The sequence below is a fragment of the Austrofundulus limnaeus genome, unplaced genomic scaffold (assembly GCF_001266775.1).
Source record: "Austrofundulus limnaeus strain Quisiro unplaced genomic scaffold, Austrofundulus_limnaeus-1.0 Scaffold87, whole genome shotgun sequence".
NCBI lineage: Eukaryota > Metazoa > Chordata > Actinopteri > Cyprinodontiformes > Rivulidae > Austrofundulus > Austrofundulus limnaeus.
In genome coordinates, this window is record NW_013952489.1 from 185,454 (window position 1) to 209,142 (window position 23,689).

Sequence of the window (23,689 nt, forward strand, 5' to 3'; positions counted from 1 at the left end):
CACACACACACACACACACACACACACACACACACACACACACACACACACACACACCACCACCACCACCACCACCACCACCTTCCCTTTTACTTCTCCCCCCTTAAGGACCCCAGCCCGGGAAAGTTTCATCTACTGCTAATAAGACACAATTTTGGCGCGCTCTTAATTGTGAATGGCAGCAACCGCCTGCTCTCCTCCACGGCATGTGGGCGGAGACAGCATCGGACTGGATGTTTGCATATGTATAACCTCTAATTAGTCATATTTCAGCTAATTGGTTAAGAGAAGGAGGAGTATTAACGCTTGTAAACAGACAAGACAGAGCAGCACAGCACATGTTTACCTATCAGGACATAATTCTTTATGTTAATCTGACTCCTCCTCAGTTAGTTGTTAATTACCAAATGTACATTTAATATAGATGCTTCTGTCTCCACTAATCAGTTGATAATTAGCAAGAGCGGCAAAAGAAACAGAAGAGCGCCACCTAAAGAAGAGTTCACCTTCATCTCATGTGGAAGATTAACTGGTAAACAAACAGTCCAGTTCATGGAGTGAAAGGCCTTGGAACAGGAGTGTGATGTTAGCACAAGACTTGTTAACAATTTCTATCCCACAATTCATCAGAATCCTGTTTAATACTAAAGCCATCTAATCCATAAATCCAGTCTTGTTTCAACCCTCCTATTATCTCACTGACTGCTGAGGCATAGCTTCAGGCACTATGCACTCTTTAGGTACATATGTATGTGTTTAAATGATAAATGCATGCATTAAAATTTCCTTGACTTTTTTAACTGAAATTTATTTATTTATTTAGCTTGTTTTGATGTTAGGTTTTTGTATGGGTGTGTTTAATAAACATGAGCAGGAAGAAAATATATCTGAATGTTTTACATAGTTTTTACATATCTTATCACTGGCTTTATGACAATTAACTTCTTGTATTGTGTGTCATTTACAAGCCACACTAAGCAGCCTTTGTGGAGAAGAATCTGCAGTGCTTGAAAAGGAGCCTGTAGCCATTGACTGGACCCTGATTTGGGGCGGGGGGTGGGGTGGTAAACTGCAGCATTGTAAAATGAGGATTGGCACGGGGGGTGTAGAAGCTCACTCGGCCAGCCCATCTGCTCACGTTTACACCCAGCTGGTAGATCAGGTGAAAGTGCTGGCTGCTGACATCTGATCAAATCAGCCACAGACCGAGCCTGTCATCCTCGCTTCAGAGAGCCCAACACAACACCCACGGCATGGGACCGAGCACAGCGGCGCACCGGAGTACATGAGATTCTCTGTTATTGGCTCCATGGCTGAGTTCTTTTCTCTTAACAGAACCCGGCTATTCTGGCGGAGGACATTGACGAGAAAATAAGATATCAAGAAGTGATCCGTTGTTTTTTTTATTGGTTTTAAAGTGAGATTTCTGTGCATGACTAAAGTCATTATTCTTCACTGAAGGTTGAATGTGGACAATAATGTTTTGCCTGCTTTTTGCCTGTGTATCTATTGGCAAAAAAAATCTCATGAACTACTGGACAAACTCTAATGAAACTCTCAGTAAGTAATCACTGGATGCACATCTGCAATTGATTACTTTAGGAGTCAACTCAGTTCAAAAATGACTTTAWCATCAAAGTGAGATTAAAAAGCAAAAATGGCTATAACTCAATCAGCAATCGATTTTATTGAGGTCAAATTTGTTGTGGTAGTAGCTGGAATTCATCCCTAATTTATCCTCTGAGCATGACATCTTGTAAGAATGCATATAAAACTATTTCCAAGGCTTGACAAAAATATCTAAAACTCTGCCACTTCTCCTAAGATAATTTTAGTTTAAAACGCTAGCATGAAAGTTGGTGGATGATAGGCTCTTTTAAGGAATTCTTTTAATTATATTGAATACAGAAATGTTGTTTTATTGGAAAAAAAATGTATATATGATTTTTTTTACATTGTAATTTTGGGTTTCTCAGCACAAAAACTAAATTAGGTTCACACAAAAACTCCCTTGCTGAAAACCAATTAATCCAAATATGCAAAAACTTAAACACCCATAACTGCTGAATGCAGAACTTTAAGGTGATTCATGCCAACTTCCTGCAGATCCATATTATATTTCAGGCATGTGTGATATAAAATCTGAGCATCCACAGATGTTTATGCAGTGCATGAAATTAGAAGAGGGAGGGAGGGGTGGGCTTTGATGGAGTGCCACCACCGCAGGCTTCACCAGAAGAACATTAAAGGCCAGGAGTGGAGTGAAGTTAAGGAGCTGATAAAAATTTCCAAATTGGAAATTAACACAATCATTCGATCGTGAACACGAGACTGGAAAATCATATCAGAGAGGGCCATCAAAAAACCATTTAGGGCCTCAATTAAAGTTATTACCATTAAAGGATCTGCATCTTCAAAATGCCATGAAAAATTAATAATGATTGCCAATCAGAAAAAATGATCTCTCTTCTCTGAGGGATCGGAGCACATTAGGAAGGAAATGAAACAGCAAGAGGAGGAAAGGATGGGAAAACTGTGTCTCACCTGATCCCTCGCCGGCTTGTGCGTGGCCATGTGCCGCTCGAGCTGGGTGCGGTAAGCGAATGTGTAGTTGCAGAGGGGGCAGGCAAAGTTCTCCTCGTTCTTCTCATGGCGATACTTGATGTGCTCCTTCAGTGATGTCAAACGCTTGTAGCCCCGGTCACAGTAGGGGCAGGTCAACAGTTGGGCGAAGGCATCTGGCGTTCCAGGTGGCAGGTCTGTACAGCAGACAGCAGGAGGAGGGGGAGTGGGGAGGAAGAGGAGGAAGGGGGGAAAGGAAAGCGGGCCAAAAGGTCAGCCAATCAATGGCAGCTAACGGGCGGGCTGCCCAGAGTGGTATGGGAGTTATCTGTTCAATCTGCTCCACATGAGAGCCTCCGTGTCCGGCTGGCATCCGACCTCCTCCCAACTCCTCATCCTCACTTTCTTTCACATAGAACCAAATGTGTCCATGCTAATGTACTTACACACACACATTCACCAAGTTCCTGACTATATTTTAAATGCCTGAAAGTGCCTTCCCACCCACCCCCTCCCTCTCAGTAGATCTTCGTGTCTGCAGCATGAATCATAAACCCGTTCAAATCGAGCTTCAGAGGTGCGCGATCTAATTTCAAGCGCCTGCCCAGCTGTTGCTTAAGACTGTAGGTAAACACCCAGGCATCCGGCGAATCTGTGGGACCAACAGCTGCCCCATCATGTCAGCAGGACGTGCTGCTGCTCTGTCTCCGCTCTCAACATTTTACTGAAACAATCTGTTACTGCAAGCTTTGTGCAGCAACATGAGGCCACATGGACCTTCCATCGTGCTGCTTTGGCTGCCTTTCAAAGTCAGAGCAAATGTTAGAAACCTGAAGGCTTTGGTCGACATTTCTGAGTCCATTTTTTTAAGATACTGTATCTCGTGACTGTTTCAGTTAAAGTTAAAATAACACTGCTAAAACAAAGGTAAAATGTCAGTTTAACAAAGGTCTCGTGCAAAAAGCCATTTTTTTTATTTTGAGGTGATTATCCTGTTAATTAAAATACATTTGAACATTAACTACAATGTCCAATTCAAAAAGGACACCAGTAATGTCCACCCTTGTTATACAGTATCTCTAATTTTTTTTGTGTGTGTGTGTGAAGCTCCATCAACATTAACACTGTTTTACTGTTTACTTTTTATGTGTTTTTCAACATGACTACTGCTCATTTTTTTAAAATGTTCAGCTCAGTCAGGAGATGGGTGTGATGACCTTTGGTTTTGGCAACTTTAATAATGATTTTGAATAGTTATCTTTGTTTACAAATATTTTCCCCAAAGAAACGCACTGAGATCTGCAAAATTCCCTCAACTTCCTTGTTCTCTTTACAATCTGCTTTAGTAAACTGGCTGTTTTTTATTTTATGCTACTTTTAGTAACCGTCTTTTGCTACTTTTGCAAATTTTAAGAAAACCTTTGTCACTTTTACTAAACATTTGTTACGTATAACATATTTTTTGCAAATTGTTGCTAATCTTTTGTTGTTTTACCTAATGTTTTGTTGCTTTTAGCACTTAGCTTCATTTAGCGTTTAGCTAACTTTTTACTATTTGTAGTTTTAATCTAATGTCGCTTGCATTATACTTCAATAGGTTTTAGTGAGCTAATGTTTTGCCAATTACAGTTAGCGTTTTGCTGCTTTTCGCTTTTTGCTAGTACTTTGCTTTTTTAGCTTTTACAGTAGCTATTATTCTATTGCTTTCAGTTTTAATAACTTAGTTTGAACTTCAGATAATTGCAGGTAGAAAGAAATATGAATGGAATTCATGAGGGAGTTTCCAATATGTCTTTTTGTTTGTGGTGTTCCTAATATTCCCATCATAGGGCCTTGATCTTGTGCCATCAAAAAATTTGACCATGTTTGAAAAATATGCAAGATAATTCTTCTCTCAATTGCACGCATCTCAAACCTGTCTGTTTACTTCACATAAATGTGAAGCATCACAACTGAAAGATTTGCCTCAAGTTTTGCTAGAAGTTTGTGCAAACTTGTCATACAGTGTTAATGTGAATTGAAAATTAGTGTATTTTATCACAATTGTGTCTCTACTCCTCCAAAGTTGCAGGACTTTAAAATAGTACCTTAACTTTTTTAGCAATTTTCTTAATAATGAAATCAGTCAAAATCCAAAGAAAGATGAAACCAAATACTAAACCATCCCTATTCTCATCAGAATATGTTAAAAACTTATTTCAGGGTCATAGATCAGAGAAAGGATAGGAATCACTAATGGGTTTTCGTACCATTCTCCTCAGGTCCTGTGGCCTCTGGTGTTCCCAGGCGGCTCAGCTCCTCAGGGGCTTCTGGGTAAATGATGGCCGTGTCGCCACGCTGCAGATACTCTGCAATGCTCACCACATGGCTGTCACCATCGTCCAGCTTCCGCTTAGTAAAGAAGTCCTCCAACTCTGAAGTGCAATCCACGCTCTTGACTGCTGAGAGAGAAGAAAAGAGACGGTGAAGGAAGAGAGGGAGGCGGATGGATAAATTGGATAAATTGGATTCACTTCTTCCCCTCTGAGAAATGTCTTACAGGAGAATATTGGGAACATTGCAGTGGAAATGCGATGAGGATAGCCACCCTGAAACATTACAGCAGTGCTTTGGGGGGAATATATCTACATTACCGGGCTTGCTTGTCATTCCATGTCTGCTAAAACAAGAAATGTAACTTAATTCAGCCAAAAATCAGAGATAGATGTACTACTATAAGCTGCTAAGGAGCAAATGTTTTAGAAAAACTTCACTGACCTAATTTACGTCTGACAGATAATCTGAATCAAAGTTTACACAATCATGCCTTTATCAAAAGCAGAGCAGTATTTCAGTGCATGTGCTTTCACATGAAAGGTCAATCAAGAAGGTATGGTTTTTGTAGGTTCTGTGTAGAACAGATTACCGGTGCCAAACCACAAGCCGAAGCAGAAAAAGAGACTCTGCCGTAGCTGAGCTGAACATGTCTTAAGCCAGCGAAAGTGCTGAGGCCACACAATGTGAAATTATTTCCCAGTCACTTCTCTTCAGGGAACCTCCTAAGCTGCAGCGTGGAGATAGCTGCCTAGAAAATAAAACACAAAAACTAAACCCAAGCTGAAAGAAAACGGCAGCCTTCATTAGTCCAAAAAACACGCACACAAACATCCGACACACACAACCTGAAGAGGGCCTGCTGGCTGTTTGGACCAGAAAATCCGAGTGACGTCTCGTCAACCCCCCAGTTAATGAGACTTTTACACACAAAGCCAAGGTGAGGTTTAAAGAGCAATTTGTTCGGACGTGATGACTCCACCAGCCAATTTGCGAAAGGTCAAGGTAGTAGATATTTGGATGTCAAAAATGGTGCTGAAATGTCACCGGTGCCAATGGATCACTTTTGATACCAGTGATGGCAGAATTTACCTCATTCTCATTAGATGATGCTGTAAAGACCACCAAGCTAATTGAGAGTGGCTGAATGTTGCGTCGATGGACGGATGATTGACCCAGATTCACAGTCAGTTTGAATCTGAGAGATGGAATTGTATTTATGGCCCACACTTAACTTTTGGAACCAATCCAAATCCAATGGCTTCCAAAGCTAATCAGCATTAGCCAACAAAAAATAGCTATGGGTCAGTAAACTTTACAGACACTGAGCTAAAATCTAGGTGGTAGGACATGAGAGTCATCCCCAACACAATACTGCATTAGATCATGCTACAATTCCATCATTTCTCATCATTAGATGATCTTAGTCTAAATCTCTGACATGAAAGGGAGTGGGAAATATGCATTCCTTAGAGAAATGCTAGGCCTGTGATTATTTTATGCTTTTATGCACATATCACATTTAGATGGAAAACATAAGAGTGTTTCTTCAAGGAGAAACGGAGGAAATCACCTGGATCAAAGTGTGCTTTGGCACCACAATGTGACTGAACTGCTCATGCCTTTAAACAAAATCACATGTGATCTAGTGGCAGCGAGCTCTCCCTGTATTGTTTCCAAAAAGTCCTTAAAGCAGTCAAAATGGAAAACAGTTGCTCTGCTTGAATTTAAAAAAAAGAAAAGAAAAGAACAGAGAGAAAACTCCACAATGAGCAGAGACTAATGAAAGCTGAAGGAAGGCTTTAGAGGCAGGGCTGCGTGGCGTTCTGTGGGGTGAGTTTGGTTTACCAGAAAAAACGGCCAAGACCAATTGTTGAGGTGGCCAGGATGATATCATGGAATGTAGCGGGTGTGTGGCTCCAAATCAACCTAACACCTTAAATGCAATATGGCAGATGGAGTTTAGCTCCACCAGTAGAAAGCCTTAACTGGGAGGGCCAGGAGTAGCATGCTCAATCAAAGTTTATAAAAAAAAATCATGCAGACAGCCTGTAGATTTTCCTTGATGGATGCTACGTCAGCAAGAGAAAACTTCTTTTAAACTACAGTTCTCCAGTGGCTGTTTGTTTCTGACTTTTTAGTTTGCAAACCTAAAGACAGCACCCACCTATTGTTGGTACAAACCTATCGAGGGCTAAATCTGCTTGACATTTCTGTTTCTTTGACAAAAAGGTGGCGATTGTGTGATAAAATGTCTGACATGCTGTGCTTCAATTTCATTTTTTCAACAAGGAAAAAAAATCCCAGAAAAGTATCAATTGTGACAAACATCACCTTGACTCCTAACATGTTTTTCAGATTTGAGTTTGAACTCATACACATGCCTGTTTATCACAGGGAAGTTTATTTTTAGTTAACTTTCTAAAACGTTTTGACACCTAGGCTACGTTTAAATGAATGAGCTGACAATGCAGTGAAAATGTAGCTAGTATCTTATTAAAATGTGTCTACTGAATATTGTTCATATATAGGATAAAACTGAAGATAAATTATAAATTTATCAAAACAGTGGCCAAAAGCTAAAATGTAAAAATAATAATAATAAAAATAAATAAATAAAAAACTGCTACAAAGTGCTAAAAATAGCTAAACCAGTTGCTACAAGCCAAATTAAGCAGAGGTCACTAAAAGCTAAAATCAGCAAAACTGTTACTAAGATTAAAAAAAACAGTGCAAAAGGTCACATTTAGCAAAACACAAGCTAAAAGCTAAAGTATAAATGATAAAATAGCTGAGAACTAAAGTTTGCAAAACCATCGCTAAAAGATAATTAGCAAAACTGTAATTAAAAGTGCTCTCTCAGGTAAACTGTTATTAAAAATTATAATGAGCTAGAGTAGACAAAAAAACCTAAAACTGTAGCTAAAAGCTACAATTAGTATAAAAGTAGATTAAAGCTAAAAATAACTTAATTGTAACTAAAAGCTAAAATCATCAAAATCATAAGAAAAACTATTGAGAAAATAAATAAATAAATAAATAAATAAATAAATAAATAAATAAATAAATAAATAAATAAATAAAACAAGCTAAATTTAGTAAGTTGGTAGCTGCAAAATTAAAGGAGCATAAAAAAATTTAAGTTAAAGCAGATTTCAGATTCAGGTTATAAAAGGAATTGAAAAGTTCTCAATGTATCAATGTTAGTATAGCAGGCAAGGTAGATACAATGATAAAAACAAGTGCACCAGTCTAGAATACAATTTTTCAAGTTGTAGAAACAAGAGCAGTGCACAACTTTTAAAAAGTGGTCATAAAAATGTGTGCAGGTTCAAAAACGCCTATAATTTAGTGAGACTTAATTTGCCTGTTTTCTTGTCCTTTTTAATTACCAACTATTTTTCAGCATTTGCCACTAAGTGAACTGTTGGCTTTTGATTGAAGATTTAGATGTTTTTCAAGGGAGAAAGAAATATTTGAACTTACCTGTACCATTTCCAACTGCCTGCATAGTGGTATCAGGCCCCAGGGCGTCAAAATCATCTTTGATTTCATCTGCACAGAAAAACAGAAGAAGACATTGACCAGAGGGTGAGTAATGGGGACAACAAGGCCTTTAAGAAGAAGAATAAGGTATGTGGAAAGCAATAAAGGCACCGCTGTGTGTCGCAGCACGCCGTAGCTTTATTCAGTATGCTTAATGAATGCTATCGTCTGGGCCAGACAGTGACTTATTTACCTTTAACATGACAACAAGCAGCAGGGGAGGAGAAAGAAAGCTTCAACCGCCAAATACAGCGATTAACTACAACACGGAGCACATCCACCTGAGCAATCACAGAGCTCCAGCCAACACGTAGGCTGAGCTTATTACTCCCCGGCTGTGACGCCGCTGCAATCCTCTGCATGCACCATCATGCCGTGTTTCAGCATATGTCATTTTGGTGGACACTTTTATCCAAAGCTGCTCTGACTATTGTGAGCGGACACATTTTTGTGATCCGCCACAAGGCCTGGCAGAGAGCTGGCGCCCCGCTCCTGGAACTAAAAAGAATACAAGCCAACGACCACAAATGAAGAGTTGTAGCTGCAGAAACATTTCTCAGCGGCAGAAATAACCCCCACTGGTTGGGGCAGACCTCAAGTGGGCGGGCCCAAAGAGTCGATGTTTTGAAGTGAGCAACAAAAGTGAGGTCTTTAATTCTAAGTTTCACGTGCAAGACACTGAAGGAGAAAGTGCATTTTTAACCATAAGAAAACAGTTATAACCTAGAGCTCTACACTTGAGCTGGATCTAAGTTTTATTATCGCTTGCTTCTATTAAAGGCAGAAAATCGTGTAAGCATCTGTCTTTGTGCAAATGTTTGTTTGTTAGCTAAATACATCATAAACCCCTGGACAGTTTTTAATAAAACTTTCAGAAAGTAATCATTAGACACACATCTACAATTGATAACTTTTGGAATTAATTCAAGACGGCTGCCAAAGCAATCGGCCTATTGGAAACTCAAAAATGACTGTAACTCAGGCAATTTTACAGATATCAAGCTACAATTTAGTGTGGTAAAATCTAAAAATTATTCTTATCACATAGTCAAAGCAATAAGAGATCGCATAGGATTTTGTTTACAACTTTGGCTTGCAAGACAGTGGGTAATATGCATTCCTTTGTGGATTGCTGGTTTCATTTTGAAATGTTATAGTTTCCAAGTCTCATACTTTCCACTCATTCCACACCCCCCACTCAGAGAAGTGTCCGAGTAACCACCTTTCCACTTTTGGTCCACAAAGCCCAGCTTTTCTAGCCTAATCAGAGTAATGGCATCCATCCTGCGTGGACAGACAGATATTGTTTTGGCACAGGTGAGGCAGCAGTAAATAACTAACGAATTGACAGACTCATAAACAAACCCTCTTCTGACAAATTCTTCCCTTCTTACGGTCAACAGGAGGACACAGATCAGACAATCAACGTAAGATGTCTCCAGTCCCTCCTCCTTGCCTCGTTGGTCCTAATTACATCAAGGTGCTTCCGAGAACATATGACCTTTGTTTAAAAAAATCCTACATTGTGCTCTTTGTTAGCTCTTGCTCTACTGCTCCTACAAGGACATAACTAATTTTGCATTGTGAAGAATATTTATTTATCTTTTCTTAAAGGTAGGTGAGAGCAGAATCTGAAAAATGTGAGAGGTTGTTCGCATCTGTCATTAAAAATCATTTTTAGCTATCCACCACCTTCAGAAGTGGTTTGGACCCCTTTTATTTTCATTTGTTTGGTAGTCTGAACGCAGTCCACCTAGAGCCAAGCTGTTGGACATCCTGTAACCTCACTCAAGCAGCATCTCAAAGTGAAAAAAAAATTAAAAGGTCAGCTCAGTGACCATCTGGTAAAAGATGCCCATCCCTGGAAATATTCTAATGAAACTGCATTTCCCCTCTCTGGGTTTATTATGAACCATTTCTTAATAAAATTATTCATTTTTGTCCAGATTTTATTCACCAAAGTGGATTACAAAATGTATTATGGGTGAGTTTCTCTTTGATTTAATGTTTTTCTGTGAGTAACCTTTAGTGTGCTGTTAATCAGAAAAAAATATCTGAATGTATAGTAGGTGTAATTTTTACAAGAACATCTAAAATGTGTCCTCACAACGTCCACAAAAAAGTGAAACTTGAAACAGATTTGAAACAATAATCTGAACAGCCTCTGACTGTCTGTTTGGTTTCGGATTCCGATTGGACAAACCTGGATGAGATAATACAGGAAAAGGTTGTGGGTGTGTTGTTGATAATAATGTTATCCTGCTTACATTATTCCGCACAAAAGCCAGAAGCAACAAGACTTTTTATTTTCAGCTGAAAACAATGGACTCCATAGTTGTGGAATGCATTCTAGGGTTCACAATTCAGGGTTTGAGCAAAATTAAAGATGTGGCCTTCGTGGCGAGATGATAAATACCCCAGTAAATAGCTTCAGAGAATAATGACAGACTCCACTGCAGGGATATGTTAACTTCCTCCTTGCCAGAACAGCTTTTTTCTCTCTCTTTGGATTGCACATCTTCCGAAACTGTAGTATGGGAAACTAAACAGGTCTTAAACAGTGTTTAAAAACAAAACAAAAAAAAAAACGTATTAAATAAAATGATCATTTCTTAAAGAAATGCACATTACCTGCTGCAGCCTAAAATTAAACAAATTTACTAAATAATTTGGTAGCACTTAGAGGATGTGTTGGAAATGATTCTCAGGCACTCCCAAACCAAAATGTACATTGTACAGTGACATTGTTGTAGCTATAGCCATTTCTATGTTTGCTAAAGTAGATTAGCTGTGGTAGCCATCTTAAATCTGGTTAACTCCAAACGTTTATCAGCTTTAGATATACACAGATTCCATAAATCCTTTCTGAGTTTTGTTAAAAACCATCAGAAAAAGAAAAAGACAGACACATGCAACAACATGATCGCACTACCATAAAAGACGGGCAATCATGTCACTAAATATACCGACAAGTATCAGATATCAGCATATATAAAAACCTCCTCCTTTAGCGCTCTAAACAGAACTCCCTCGCACTTCTGCATCTTTGTAGGCACCGTGTTTGCTCTGGGTAATCAAATTTGACTGCATGCTTTTGGTCTGACGCAAGGGGATGACCAGTGGGATTAACTGGCCCTTCACTCTCCCCTGTTTACCTTGGAAAACTTTTGTTATCTGTGGTTTGAAGGGAGGGATGGCTGCTTCCAGTAGGAGGTAGACTAACACCACATACACCTCTCGGCTGTGGCCTTTGGCACACATACACACTTAGATCTGTGCCCATCCTGGGCCACAGTCAAATGGGACAAAGTATCATTGTGGTGAGGTTGGTTTTATGTGCAGAAATGGCAAAAAAAAAAAAAAAAAAAAAATACAGTCTCTAGCTCCTCTTTTTTTGTCATACATTTGAATCTGAAGTATGTTTTGTCAGCAGTAAATCACACACAACTCAAGGCGGTAAGGTACACACCTCCTTGAAGAGTGATGTTGAGGTCTGCGAGTCGACACAGGGCCCAGGAGGAGTCCGGCCTACCTCTGGCCCGGCTGTAATTCCACCTATTTTCATAGCGGCACTGATGGTGTTTATTTTGAAAACATTCCTATTTTTATGGCCAGTCACTGCAGTCACTCTAAAGTTCTGCCTTTGTGCATTAAGCCTTAGTTACCCTGAATATGTCAAGTTTTAGTAACAAAATCAAAGAATCAAAACAAAGTTAGATTAAAGGTTCAGATATATTTAGACTTACTTGATAAATGTTTGTCCCCACAAAAACAACTTGAAATTGACAGGCATAAAATAATTGTTTTGATTTAAACAAAATAATAGTGAAAAAATCTGATAAAAATGGCTGTGATTAAAAATGAATGATAACATGAATCATATTTTGTTGCACAACCTTTTGAATCAATCAAGTAATTTTTGTAATTCTGCAAAACTGTCCACAGGTATTTTGGCCCACTCCTGATTAGCAAACTGCTCCAGCTGTCTCCAGTTTGAAGAGTTCCTTCTCTGGACTGCATTTTTCAGCTTCTTCTACAGATATTCAACAGGATTAGGATCAGGGTTCAGAAGGCCACTTCAGAACTGTCCAATGCTTTGTTCTTAGCCATTCTTGGATGTTACCTGGGTGCTTTAGCTTGTTATCATGTTGGAGAGCCTATAATCTGTGACTGGGACCAAGCTTTCTACACATTTTGCTCCAACATGTTTTGATAGTCTTGAGATTTTATTATACTCTGCACCGATTCAGGACACCCTGTCCCAGATGCAGCAAAGCAGCCCCAAAACAAAACCAAGCCTCCTCCATGTTTCACTGTAGTTATAGGTTTTTTTTTCTTTGCATGTTTTACTTTTGGGTCTGTGCCAGTTCGCATTTTAGCAAATTCCAGTCTGAAAGTCAGTCAGATAATGATAATGTTTGCAGTCAGTTTTGTGTCTTCCTTGGTTGTCTTCCATTTAGTCCACTTTGGCTAATGTGTGCTGTTTTCTGCATCCCTTTCCTGTCCCTCAAACCCAGACGGCTGGGCAGATGGCTGCCCATCCTGGTCCTGGTCCTGCTGGAGGTTTCTTCCTGTTAAAAGGAAGTTTTTCCTTTCCACTGCCAATGTGCTGCTCAGGATGGGAGACTGTGATAAAGTCTTTTAACACAATCTACTGGCTTCCTTGGCCTGAATGTTTTTTGTTTTTTGTGTACAGTGCCCTGAGATGACATCTGTTGTGATTTTGTGCTGTATGAATAAACTGAATTGAATTGATGGTGAGATCTGACACTGAAGAACCTTGACCTTGGAATTCACCTCTGATCTGAAAGATGCTATGTGCTCTTTGGTTACCACTCGTACAATAGTTTGAGGTTCACTACAGTCCTGCAGACCCTGTACAGTACAATGTACATGTACAGTGGGTTGTTTCAGGCCCAGGGCTTACTTAGAAAAGAGATCTGTGATCTCAATTGGATTTGCCTGGTTAAATAAATGGTTAATAATTATGTGCAGCTGTAGTTACAGGTACATCATCCTGCTTGGAGATAGTCTTAGAGCCTCACAGCTCCTGAGACCACTCTGTTCTTAGCTTTCTGCCCATGTTCAGTGTGGTACACACCATGATACCAAACAGCTCTGTGACGACTTTCACCCTTTAAACAGGCAGAATAATTACAAGACTGAAGACACCTGTGATGCTAATTACAGGACACACCTTAGTTTAACATGTCCCCAAGGTCAAATTAGTTTCAATCTTTTCTAAGATTACCATCATTTATCACTTTCCACATCAATGCCAGTTTTATTAGTTGTTTTTATAAAAATAATTTTGTTAAATCAAAGCAATGACTGACAGCTATTTATTTTCAGTATATTTTCTCATCATTACTTTTGTCAGTTTCAAGTTATTTCAGTGAGCACTGTGCGTACAAACAGATTTATCAACCGTATGTTGTCAATCACAGTTTTATGTGTTTTCATGTCTAAATAATCCAAATCTAACTCCTGGCCAGATACATAGACATCTAAAACACTACACTTATTGTGAAATATGCCTGACTCCTGGACGCATTTGATGTTTAAATGGCAGCTGCAAAACTTGTGAGATGTGCAAAGAAAACAAGAGGCACTCTTCAATCAGAAACAGAAGCCAGATTTGGCAAAACACGTCCAGCACATCGAAACGAGCCGGCTGTGGTGTTAGAAAAGAGTTAAAAAAGAGAGCAGGTGATTTGTTTGAAAACGTCTGTCAGTGATAATGATGTCATGCTTCTCCGGCACATCATGTCCAGCTTCGTAGTGGGACTGAAGAATGTCAAGGACAGAGACAAGATTGTGTCCTGGCGATAAACTTTATTCCCCTTTCTCTCTTACCCTGCCTTGTAAATATCCTCTGAATCTCTTCTGCATGTAGACTACACTCAGATATTGGTGTTTTTCTAAACACTTCCAGAAAAATCTGATACATTCATTCTCTCTTCCAAGACCTGTGTAACAACTCCTGATAGGGGAGTGACGACCAAATCATGAAGGAAGAAGGGAGGGTGCGAACTTATCTCAGGCCTGAGCTATGTGCTGAGGTATCACTGCAGACACTAAGGCACCACGGGAAAAAAAAAGGAGAAGGAGAAGAAGGAGCAGAGCTGGGAAATGCAGCACCCACAAGATTGGGAAAGAGCCTCCCAAACACTTTAATGAACTTGACTTGCTCTCTGAAATATGTCAGCCAGTTTATCACACAAGAAGCATATTATCTGGAAATTGCAACATAGTTGAATTACAGACATTACGGCACCGCAGGTCTTTATCAAATAAACAATTACCGTATGCAGTGACAGCTTGTTTATCCTTTATCTTGATTTATTTACCAAACTGTCTTCTGTTTTTTTCCACCCCTTAAGGACCTGATACGAAGTGAATGCTGATACACAATTTTTTTTGTCCCTAATAAATGCACTACTTTCCCCCCATCTGTATTAAAATTTAAGCCTGCATTTTTTTGTGCACAGCTAGTTCATTAGCAGAAATGAATAGCAAAGCCTGGCTCATTTAAATGGGCTGTCTTACATGACTTCTCTCCATACTCTGTTCCTGTCACATGCTTCCAAGAATCATTGACTCTTATTATACATGTAAATGGCTATCATAAAAATAAAAATTTCATTTAAGATTGTTAATGACTTTTTGCAGCAGTCTGGCTTCCTTTAATGATTATACCCTGCCCCCTAATTAAAAGTATTTATCTTTCAAGCATCCATGACTGGCACCCCCCTTAGAAGGAACAAGGGGGGCTGCTCGGGAAAAAATGATCCGTCAGTCTAGTCTGTGAACCTGCAGAAACTTTAGATTTTCTACATTGCTGTAAATGTCCTGATGCATCTCAGTAATCCAGGTAAAAAAATCAAAAAGAAAGGATTTCATGCAACCTTCAGGTGAAAATGAAGACCCCAAACCCAGACCCAAACCAGTGGTTATTCCGTATGTTGCGGGTGTTTCGGAGAAACTGAGACGTTTATTTTCTAAACATGATGTCCCAGTGGCTTTCAAACCCCAAAACACATTACGGCAAAGACTGGTTCACCCCAAAGATCCGGTGCCCCGGCACAAACAGAGCAATGTTGTATATGCTGTTAAGTGCCAGGAGAACTGCGACCAGTTATACATCGGGGAAACAAAGCAGCCACTGTTCAAAAGAATGTCCCAACACAGACGAGCTACATCTAATGGCCAGAACTCTGCAGTTTTCACTCATTTACAGGCCAGCGGTCACTCTTTCAGAGATGAGGATGTTCTCATTCTTGATAGAGAGGAACGTTGGTTTGAGAGGAGTAAAAGAAGCCATTTTTGTGAAGAAAGACCGTCCATCATTAAACAGAGGTGGAGGCCTCCGTTTTCAGTTGTCCCACCCTCCTACAGCGCGGCCATTGCCAGTATCACTCCACCCCCTGTTAACAATAGGTGTTAATTAGGTGTCAATGATAGCCATGTGATGTGAGTATCAGTCACACGGAGGCAGGGCTTAAAAGCCTGAATTTTGCCTGAAACTCTCAGACTGAAGAAGTCTCTTGGAGGAGAGACGAAACGTTTCATTAGAGAAGAACCCGTCCAGAGGACCTATACAATTTTTTTTCTTATTGCTGTAAATATTTTTTATGTCGAATCAACTGGTTCCTGCCACTTCACTGAGAAACAGTCTGCCTGCCACAGGGGAGCGTAGTCGGGGGACGCCCACGCCAGACCTGGCTCGAGTGCTGTTTGCAAAATGCTTTGTGTCGTTTGTTTATGTCTACACAAGCACCAGATGGGTGGGGTTTACATCGTAAGATAGTTCTACAAGTGGCAGGATGCGCACACAAAGTATCGAAGAGTCGGCTTAGCGTGGGTTCCTGTGATTGGCAGCTCACCTGACGTCCCTGCATCTGATAAAGCAAACCAGAAGCCATTTGAAGCATTATTTAAAGCAACCTATTCTGAAAGTTGAAGCTTTCCTCTGAGTAATACATGTTTTATAAATGAGATGTGGTAGTGCTCAGTGATGTGACTGACGTTCACCTACTACACCAAATTTTAGATCAATATCTGTTAAATTGACTGAGTAATAGTCATTTTTGTGTTTGTTACATTTGATTAGCTTACGCAGCCATCTTAATTTGGACTCACTCTAAAAGTGAAACAGTTGTATATGTGCTTCCAAGGATTACTTTTAAAATGTTTTGTAAAGTCCATTCAGTAATTCCAGAGATACTTTGATAACACACACACACACACACACACACGCACGCACGCACGCGCACACACAAATTCTGGCAAAACATAATAATGCATTAGTCTGCAAAGATGCATTAGTGTCTTGTCCAAGGACACAACAACTGACAGCTGGAATACCACTCTGCCACAGCCGCCCCACAAAATAAATGTGGTTATTTTTGCCATCTTAATTCAGCATGTTTCTGCACCAGACACTCACCGGTACCATCAACCGAGGCGCTCAGGATGTCGTTGTCATGCCAGATGTGTTCAACACCGCTGTCCCGCATCTCGTCGTCGTCCTCGTCCTTGGTCAGCAGGCCGTGGCTTTCAGCGTGTGGCGATGCCTCCGGATTGGTGAGGCTGCCCGGGCTGCCCGTGCCGTTGATCAGAAGGTCCTCCTCGGACACGGGCAGCTTGTCCTCCTCTTCTGTCTCTGAGCCTGTCTCCACCACGTTCTCGTAGTTCAGAGCTGTGTCAGGGAACAAAAGGGATAGAATATTTAAAATGAGATTTTTTTAAACGAAATTTTAAAAACACATAGACACCCTTCGTGCTATTATTATTATTATTATTATTATTATTGTTGTTGTTGTTGTTATCAATTTGCTGTGTTACAACCCAATTACTGCATCTGTGCCTGGAATTTGTGACCTAACCGCAGTGATGGGAGGACAGCTGTCCAGGAGCAGCCAGCCAAAATAGTCACTCATTTTCGGTCCTGCTTGGATGCCTTGGATGCCGACGAGCTGCACCTCCAGAGCATGCTGCTCAGGTTTTACATGCTCCACATACAACAGCACACGAGTGGTTTCTATGCATACAAAAGGCTTAATGTAAGGTAATTAAATTTAATCATTGCACGGGTCCTGTGGATGTGTTCACGTCTGCATTGCCAGTGAACTGAAACTATGACGATAATTAAGGGCCTAACCTTCCTTGAAAAGAATAAATATCTCCCGCCACCTTTCATGCCAAAGCTTTAAAGTTCTATGTTGAGAAATAACAGAGCTTTTTTGGTCAGAACCTGAAAAAAAAAACATTAAGTGTTGACGTTGTCTGTCAGCAACTACTACATTTTAGCTCAATGTTTTTTTTTGGTTCTACCAATTTTAATGTAGCTTAAGGGTAATAACCTGTGGCAACCATCTTGAAACAAACTGACTCATTTGTATATCTGTATAATATATTCTGAATGTTTTGTTAAAATCCATACAGTGGTTCACAAGATATTTCACTAAAAGACAAACATGTGAGGTAGGCTACACACAATAATAAAACTCCCCAACAGCATCAGAAGCACTTGCTTGCTTCTACAGTACCCAGGTCTCTGACATATGTCTGCTTTTCCAAAAATAGACAGCCTGTAAATAAGGACTGTGAACTCAATCAAAGGTGGCTCTCGTGCAAATTTGTCACCGCGCCATCGGCTGTTTCTCAGCGAATACGTGCTGCGGCGTAAATCACAGCCGAAAAAGGACGTCAGTAGACTTATTGGAGCGGCGCAGATGGAGTGCTGGGCGAGCCCGGAGCAGGGCATCACATGGGGACACACCTCATTGGCAGCTTGTACAAGAATGTTCTGTGGTGAGAGGGCCCATCTGGGGAGGACCCGGCAACCACAGCCAGAAGGTGGAGGCTGCTTTTACATTTATTTATGTTGAAGGCAAGAAAGAGAGTTTCTCTGAAAACAATATGTGTACAAGTAAGAACTTTCTGACCTTGTGTTGAATCTATGAAGAATGCACATCATGCCATAGTTTTAGACTAAATGAGTTAGAATTCAAACCTTGACAATTAAAGTATGGGAAATCTTGAGATATCATGCTTAAAAGCTCGTTTTGTAACTAACTCTCAGTTACTACAACACCAATTTTTAGCTTAATGTCTGTATAATTTACAGGATTATGCCCATTATTTGTGTTCTATGTCAAATTAGCTGTGGCAGCCATCTTGAATAGGGTTGACTCTAAAACTATAGTTGTAGGAGGACATCTTGTGGGTATTTCACAAGGTTAAATTAAAATCTATCCAGTGAGATATTTGTCTAATAGGCAAAGTTCAAAATGTTAATAGTAAAGTTTTAAAGGGGCAATATTACGTGTTTCTCAGGCATATATTTAAATAGCATACCATAATAAAGCATCTATGTCACCTTTAGTTGTTATTAAAATGCTGTTTTATGTTTAAATAGAAAATAAACTTATCKTCTCATCACTTCCTCTTCTAAACGCYTTGAAATTGGCCTCTGTCTCTTTAACAACCACCTTCTGCTTCTGTCCCATCCCGTTTGGTGTGGTGGCGGGGGGATCGCGCGTGCGCTATGAAGCAATTTACTTGGCATCTGAAAATACATTTCCTCAAAGATATTTTGAATCTGAAAAGAGCTTCACTGACTGAGAAGTAGTGCTAAGAGCTCAGCAGACAGTTTAAGTTTCACTTTCACTTTGCTTTTGTTACTGCTGAGAGCCTGCAGGAGTCATGGGCGTGGTGTGTGGGGTGGGGAGGTGTGCTACGTGATGAGGAAGTTCAGCTTAAAGACACGTCCCACGGGCGTTTCTGGTCCCAAAAGGCGTTTCTGGTCCCAAAAGGCGTTTCTGGTCCCCACCTGTCGTTTTGCTCCTCAGCATGGCTTCCTAAAAACACTGCAGGATTTCTCAAACATGCATGAATGAGTCAAAGCAAGGCTTTGGGCATGTTTTTGATGAGAGTATAACATTATAACATGACTTAAAACTCAAAAAAGTTGATTTTACATGATATTGCCCCTTTAAACAAAGATTTTTAGCTATCTGTTAGTGCTTGAAGTATGTGTTGGGGGCCACTCCAGTACTAACACATCAAATGTTAGCTCAGTATCTGTATTTACTGAGTTATAAACATTTTTGTGTTCTTTAAGCTCACTTGATTGTGGAAGTCATTTTGAATAAGGTTGTCTCTAAAAGTTATTGAGTTGTAGACATACAGCCAACAATTACTTTCTTGAAGTTTTAATAAAATTAGTTCAAGTGTTTCTAAGATATTTGGCTAACATACCTCACCTATCCACCTCTGCTGTTAAGCATTGAGAGCTAATTAAATTGTCCGTCCCACTGAAGCCTGAAAGTGTCCCAGCTCCTTCCCAGAATCAGGAGGGCTGACCAGATGAAGTCTGTGCACGACATTTCTGAAAACATTATACAAATCAAAAGATAAGCCTCCCCACATCTCCTCCTGACACGTCTCTGTGCGATTGACTGGTCTGCACTTGCCTTCAGCGAACAACTGCACAACAGGTGCAAATTAAAATGAAAACAGGGCTTTCAAACATGGGAGGGGAGGCAGGACGGGGAGGAGGAGTTGGAGGGAGGGTGTGCGGTGACCTGCCTCGAATACCAATCGGTGGAGGAAACAAAACCTTTTCAAGAGGTGTGATCACAAGGGTTTAGGCAAGTTCAGACTCAGTAATGCTCCTTATGGGTGACAAAAAACGCAAACCAGGACTGGAGATGCAGAAGTGGAGGGAGATGCTGGAGTTCCTGGGTGGTCTGCGTCCACCTATGTACAATTGGATGTATCCTTGATTTCCAAATGTCTAAAGACAGACGTCTACCTGTTTAAAGGGCTTTGATTAGGACTCAAGGCTTTTAAAAAAACAAAAAGTTTGGAGTTCTTCTCTCAGATGCATAATTTCAAAACTGTTCTCACCATCAGATCTGTGTCCCCCCAGCTTCCAGAGAAAAAAAGAAAAAAGGGTGGGTGGGTGTGGGGGGTGGTTGTGTGGGGGACTGCTAGAACAAAAGGCCAAGAGGCTTGGGAAGCTATCAACCCGTCCCTGTGAACCTGATCCCTGGATGCAGATTCAATGATGGTGGAGCAGGGGCCGCCTGAATGAAATTATCTAAGGCTGGACAGGTTCTAAAGGGCCCATTCTTTCCCTGTAAAAGGATTCGGGGGAGCTTCTTTTTGTTTCCGAAACACATCTACCGTCCTGACTTCCCACATAGGGAACGAGGGACAGCGGCACTGCAGATCTGACTAACTTTTCAGAACTTTTGGCTATTTTAAGTTTCAAAGACTTCACTTTTTTCCTTTCTCTTTTGCTCATCTCTTGTGAAGTTTTGTCCTGGAGTTTCTGAACAAATGCGAGCACGGGGGCGTTGAACTGTCTGCGAAAGCTACAGTAGATGCAATCTTCTCCGAACGTCAGCTGTCTACCTCCAAGAAGGCAAAATGACAGCGGGGTGCTCGTCAAGTCAAACGCGTAGTATTAACACGGAGAAAGCTGCCATTGTTGAGGTGCCACCGCTGACAGGAGCCTCTCCCTCCCCGAGCATGAAGCATTTATTGGTATTGTGTCACACAACAAAGTAATTCTAACCTACTAATATTTCGCAGGCGGCTATTTCATCTCCCCCGAACTTCACTCCTAATCAGGCTTTTGTGCTGCTTAGGAGAGAAAAAAAGACAAAGAGGAGATAATGTTTACTCCTCAAATGCCTCTTCTATCCTTTTCTTACCTAATGTGTCATCCTTGACAAAAGCAATTACGGATGATGTTTTATTTTTATTTTTTTTCCTGCTACCTGTTTGTTTCTTTTGACTTACAGATAATTAAATTGACACATGTAACTGTGTGATTCTTGTTTAATATCAGGTTTTCTGACATAACCCTTTCACAGAGTTGACATTATTCTGCCACTCAGCCAAAAAAAGAGAAAATGGCGCAAAAACCAATAGTGCGTATCGATCAGAGCGGCTAGAAGCATCAACAATCACTAAGAGAATCTGATGGAAAGACTTGCTGAGAAAAGAAGAAACAAAAGTGACAGAGTTGAAGTGGGTTTAATCTAGTGCCTCAGCTCCAAAATAACTGTATTTAGAAAACATCAAGTTTGACAGCAAACACAGGGTAAAAGCAATCAAAATGCTTTCAGTCTTGGAGTTATTAACTCCTGAAAAATCTACAAATTAGTTGCTTTGGGAGTCTTTTAGGAGTACATGTTGTGTTCAAAGACACTTAAAGCTACTGACTGCTGAATGAAAAAGCCTGTGCCTGAATGTCTGCATTAAATGTATAGGTGATAATGATCTTAAATACTGGTAATGATTTAAAATAGCATGCAAACTCTTATTTATGTTATCAGAAGCTGGTTTAAATCTCTTTGGCACAGCTTATAGTAATAAAAATCTGCAATTGAAGGTCTAAAGACAAACATTTGCAGTAAATTCCAGCCTAAAAATCGGTTCTCTCTACGCTGTTAACCCAAGATCACAGGTGTTCCACCTGCAGGCTGCAAAAGAAAATCATTTCACAATGCTAACAGGTATAATCAGATTTATTTAACAATCCCCAAGTCCAAAACCCACAGGACGCTGTTTGAAACTGCTTGAGTGCCAGAGTCTGAGAGAAACATAGCTCTAGCTGCTCAGCGGGGCCAACAGTGGAGGTGATGGCTGCAGGGAGAATGACTAACACCCACATCGACGCTCTCATGCTAACCCCGGCTGACTTTTTTAGTCAAGTGTCGAGGCTTAGCTCCAGGTGACACGCTCGGCCTCCTACGCCAATAATGAGCCAGGACAGTCTCCCTATTGGACGATAACTGCTCGCACTCGCTCCCTGTCTCATGAATGTGAGCCAAGCGGATCACCTGGATGGCTGCGAGGGAGATGGGGATGCAGGAGTGCTCTGTTAGCCAGGGTGAGAGGTTTGTGTGTGTCTGTGTGCGTGAGTGTGTGTGTGGGAGGGCATGAAGGTGGAGGCGAGGTCGCTTCCTTGTAGCTACGGCCAGCAGTAGTAGATTCTCATGATGACCTTTTGTCTGCTGTTGTTCCTGTCTGCAACAGTTTAAGCACTTTCTCTGGTAAGTCTTAGTCCTCACAGCAGGAAGACAGCTTTTCTCTACACTTTTCTCAGTTTTATGTAGTTTTAAGTGGGCTCCGTGTGTGATGTAACACTGGATTGTGGCTTGGAAGGCACTGACTATTCTTACTGTAGAAAAGAACTGTTAAACTCTTTTCTTCCTTGAAAACATCAATCGCAACTCCAATTCTGAAAAAGTTGGGACAGTGTGTAAAATGTAAATAAAAAGAAACCTACATTTTATTCACTGTAGAACACAGTAAACATATCAAATGGTGAAATTCAGGAATTATATTAGTTTATATAGTTTGGGAGGAAAATAATGTAATTTGAATTTCATAGAAACAGCACATTGTTCCAGGTCCGTGTTTCTCACTGTGAAGCATTGCCTCTTTTTTAACAATAGTCTGTATATGTCTAGGCAGTGAGGAAACCGGTTGCTAGAGTGGAGAGAAATATTCATAAACTTCTGCCCATTTTTATCTCTGAGTGACACAGCCTTTCTAAAATGCTCTTTTTATAACCAGTTCTCTTACTGACCTGTTGCCAGTTAACTTAATTTGTTGCAGAATGTTCTTCCAGAGGTCCATAATTTGTATTTCTTAGTTTTGTAGTCTTTTGTTGTGACGTCCCAATCTTTTTGAGTAGAGTTATTCCCATAAAATTCTAAATTCTTATTTTTTTCTTTAAAAATGGTTCAAGTTTTATTTTAAACGCAACTGTTTACTAAGCTCCAATGTGCATACAATATGCGTTTATCAGATATGAAAAGCCCTACGTTCTGTTGTCATTTACATTGTACACAACTGAGTTTTATCTTCAGGAAATGATTGCCCTGAAAAAAAAAAAAAACTGCCCAATGACTTGAGATCCAGCAAGAGTCAGAGCAGACAAAAGAAAAGCAGACGTGTTTGGATATTTTGTGCTATCTTGTCTCAGTATAATGGTGTGATGGAGCACAAGGGGGCAAATCGGGGCCAAGTCGGTGAAAGGACGGTGGCAGAGGGCAAACAAAAGCTCTGAAAAGAGACGGAGAGAGTTGAGGGGTGAGAGCCGAGGAGGGGAGCCGAGCGACTTGGGAGAGACGATGAATGGTGAAAACTCAGTGAAGTGTAAACGCAATCTGTGTGTGTGTGTGTGTGTGTGTGTGTGTGTGTGTGTGTGTGTGTGTGTGGGTGTGTGTGTGTGTGTGTG

The 23,689-nt window shown here is 40.4% G+C and overlaps 1 protein-coding gene across 1 annotated transcript in view; it reads right to left on the reverse strand.

Annotated features, from left to right (window-relative positions):
* Nucleotides 1–23,689, reverse strand: part of zeb2b (zinc finger E-box binding homeobox 2b) — a 79,346-nt gene that overhangs the window by 9,770 nt on the left and 45,887 nt on the right. Inside the window, exons 2-5 of the mRNA XM_014011995.1 lie at nt 16,871–17,122; nt 8,362–8,430; nt 4,812–5,003; nt 2,545–2,759 (exon numbers count right to left, since the gene is read on the reverse strand). Of these exons, the coding sequence (XP_013867449.1) occupies nt 2,545–2,759; nt 4,812–5,003; nt 8,362–8,430; nt 16,871–17,122 (728 nt within the window). The remainder of the gene's footprint in view (nt 1–2,544; nt 2,760–4,811; nt 5,004–8,361; nt 8,431–16,870; nt 17,123–23,689) is intronic.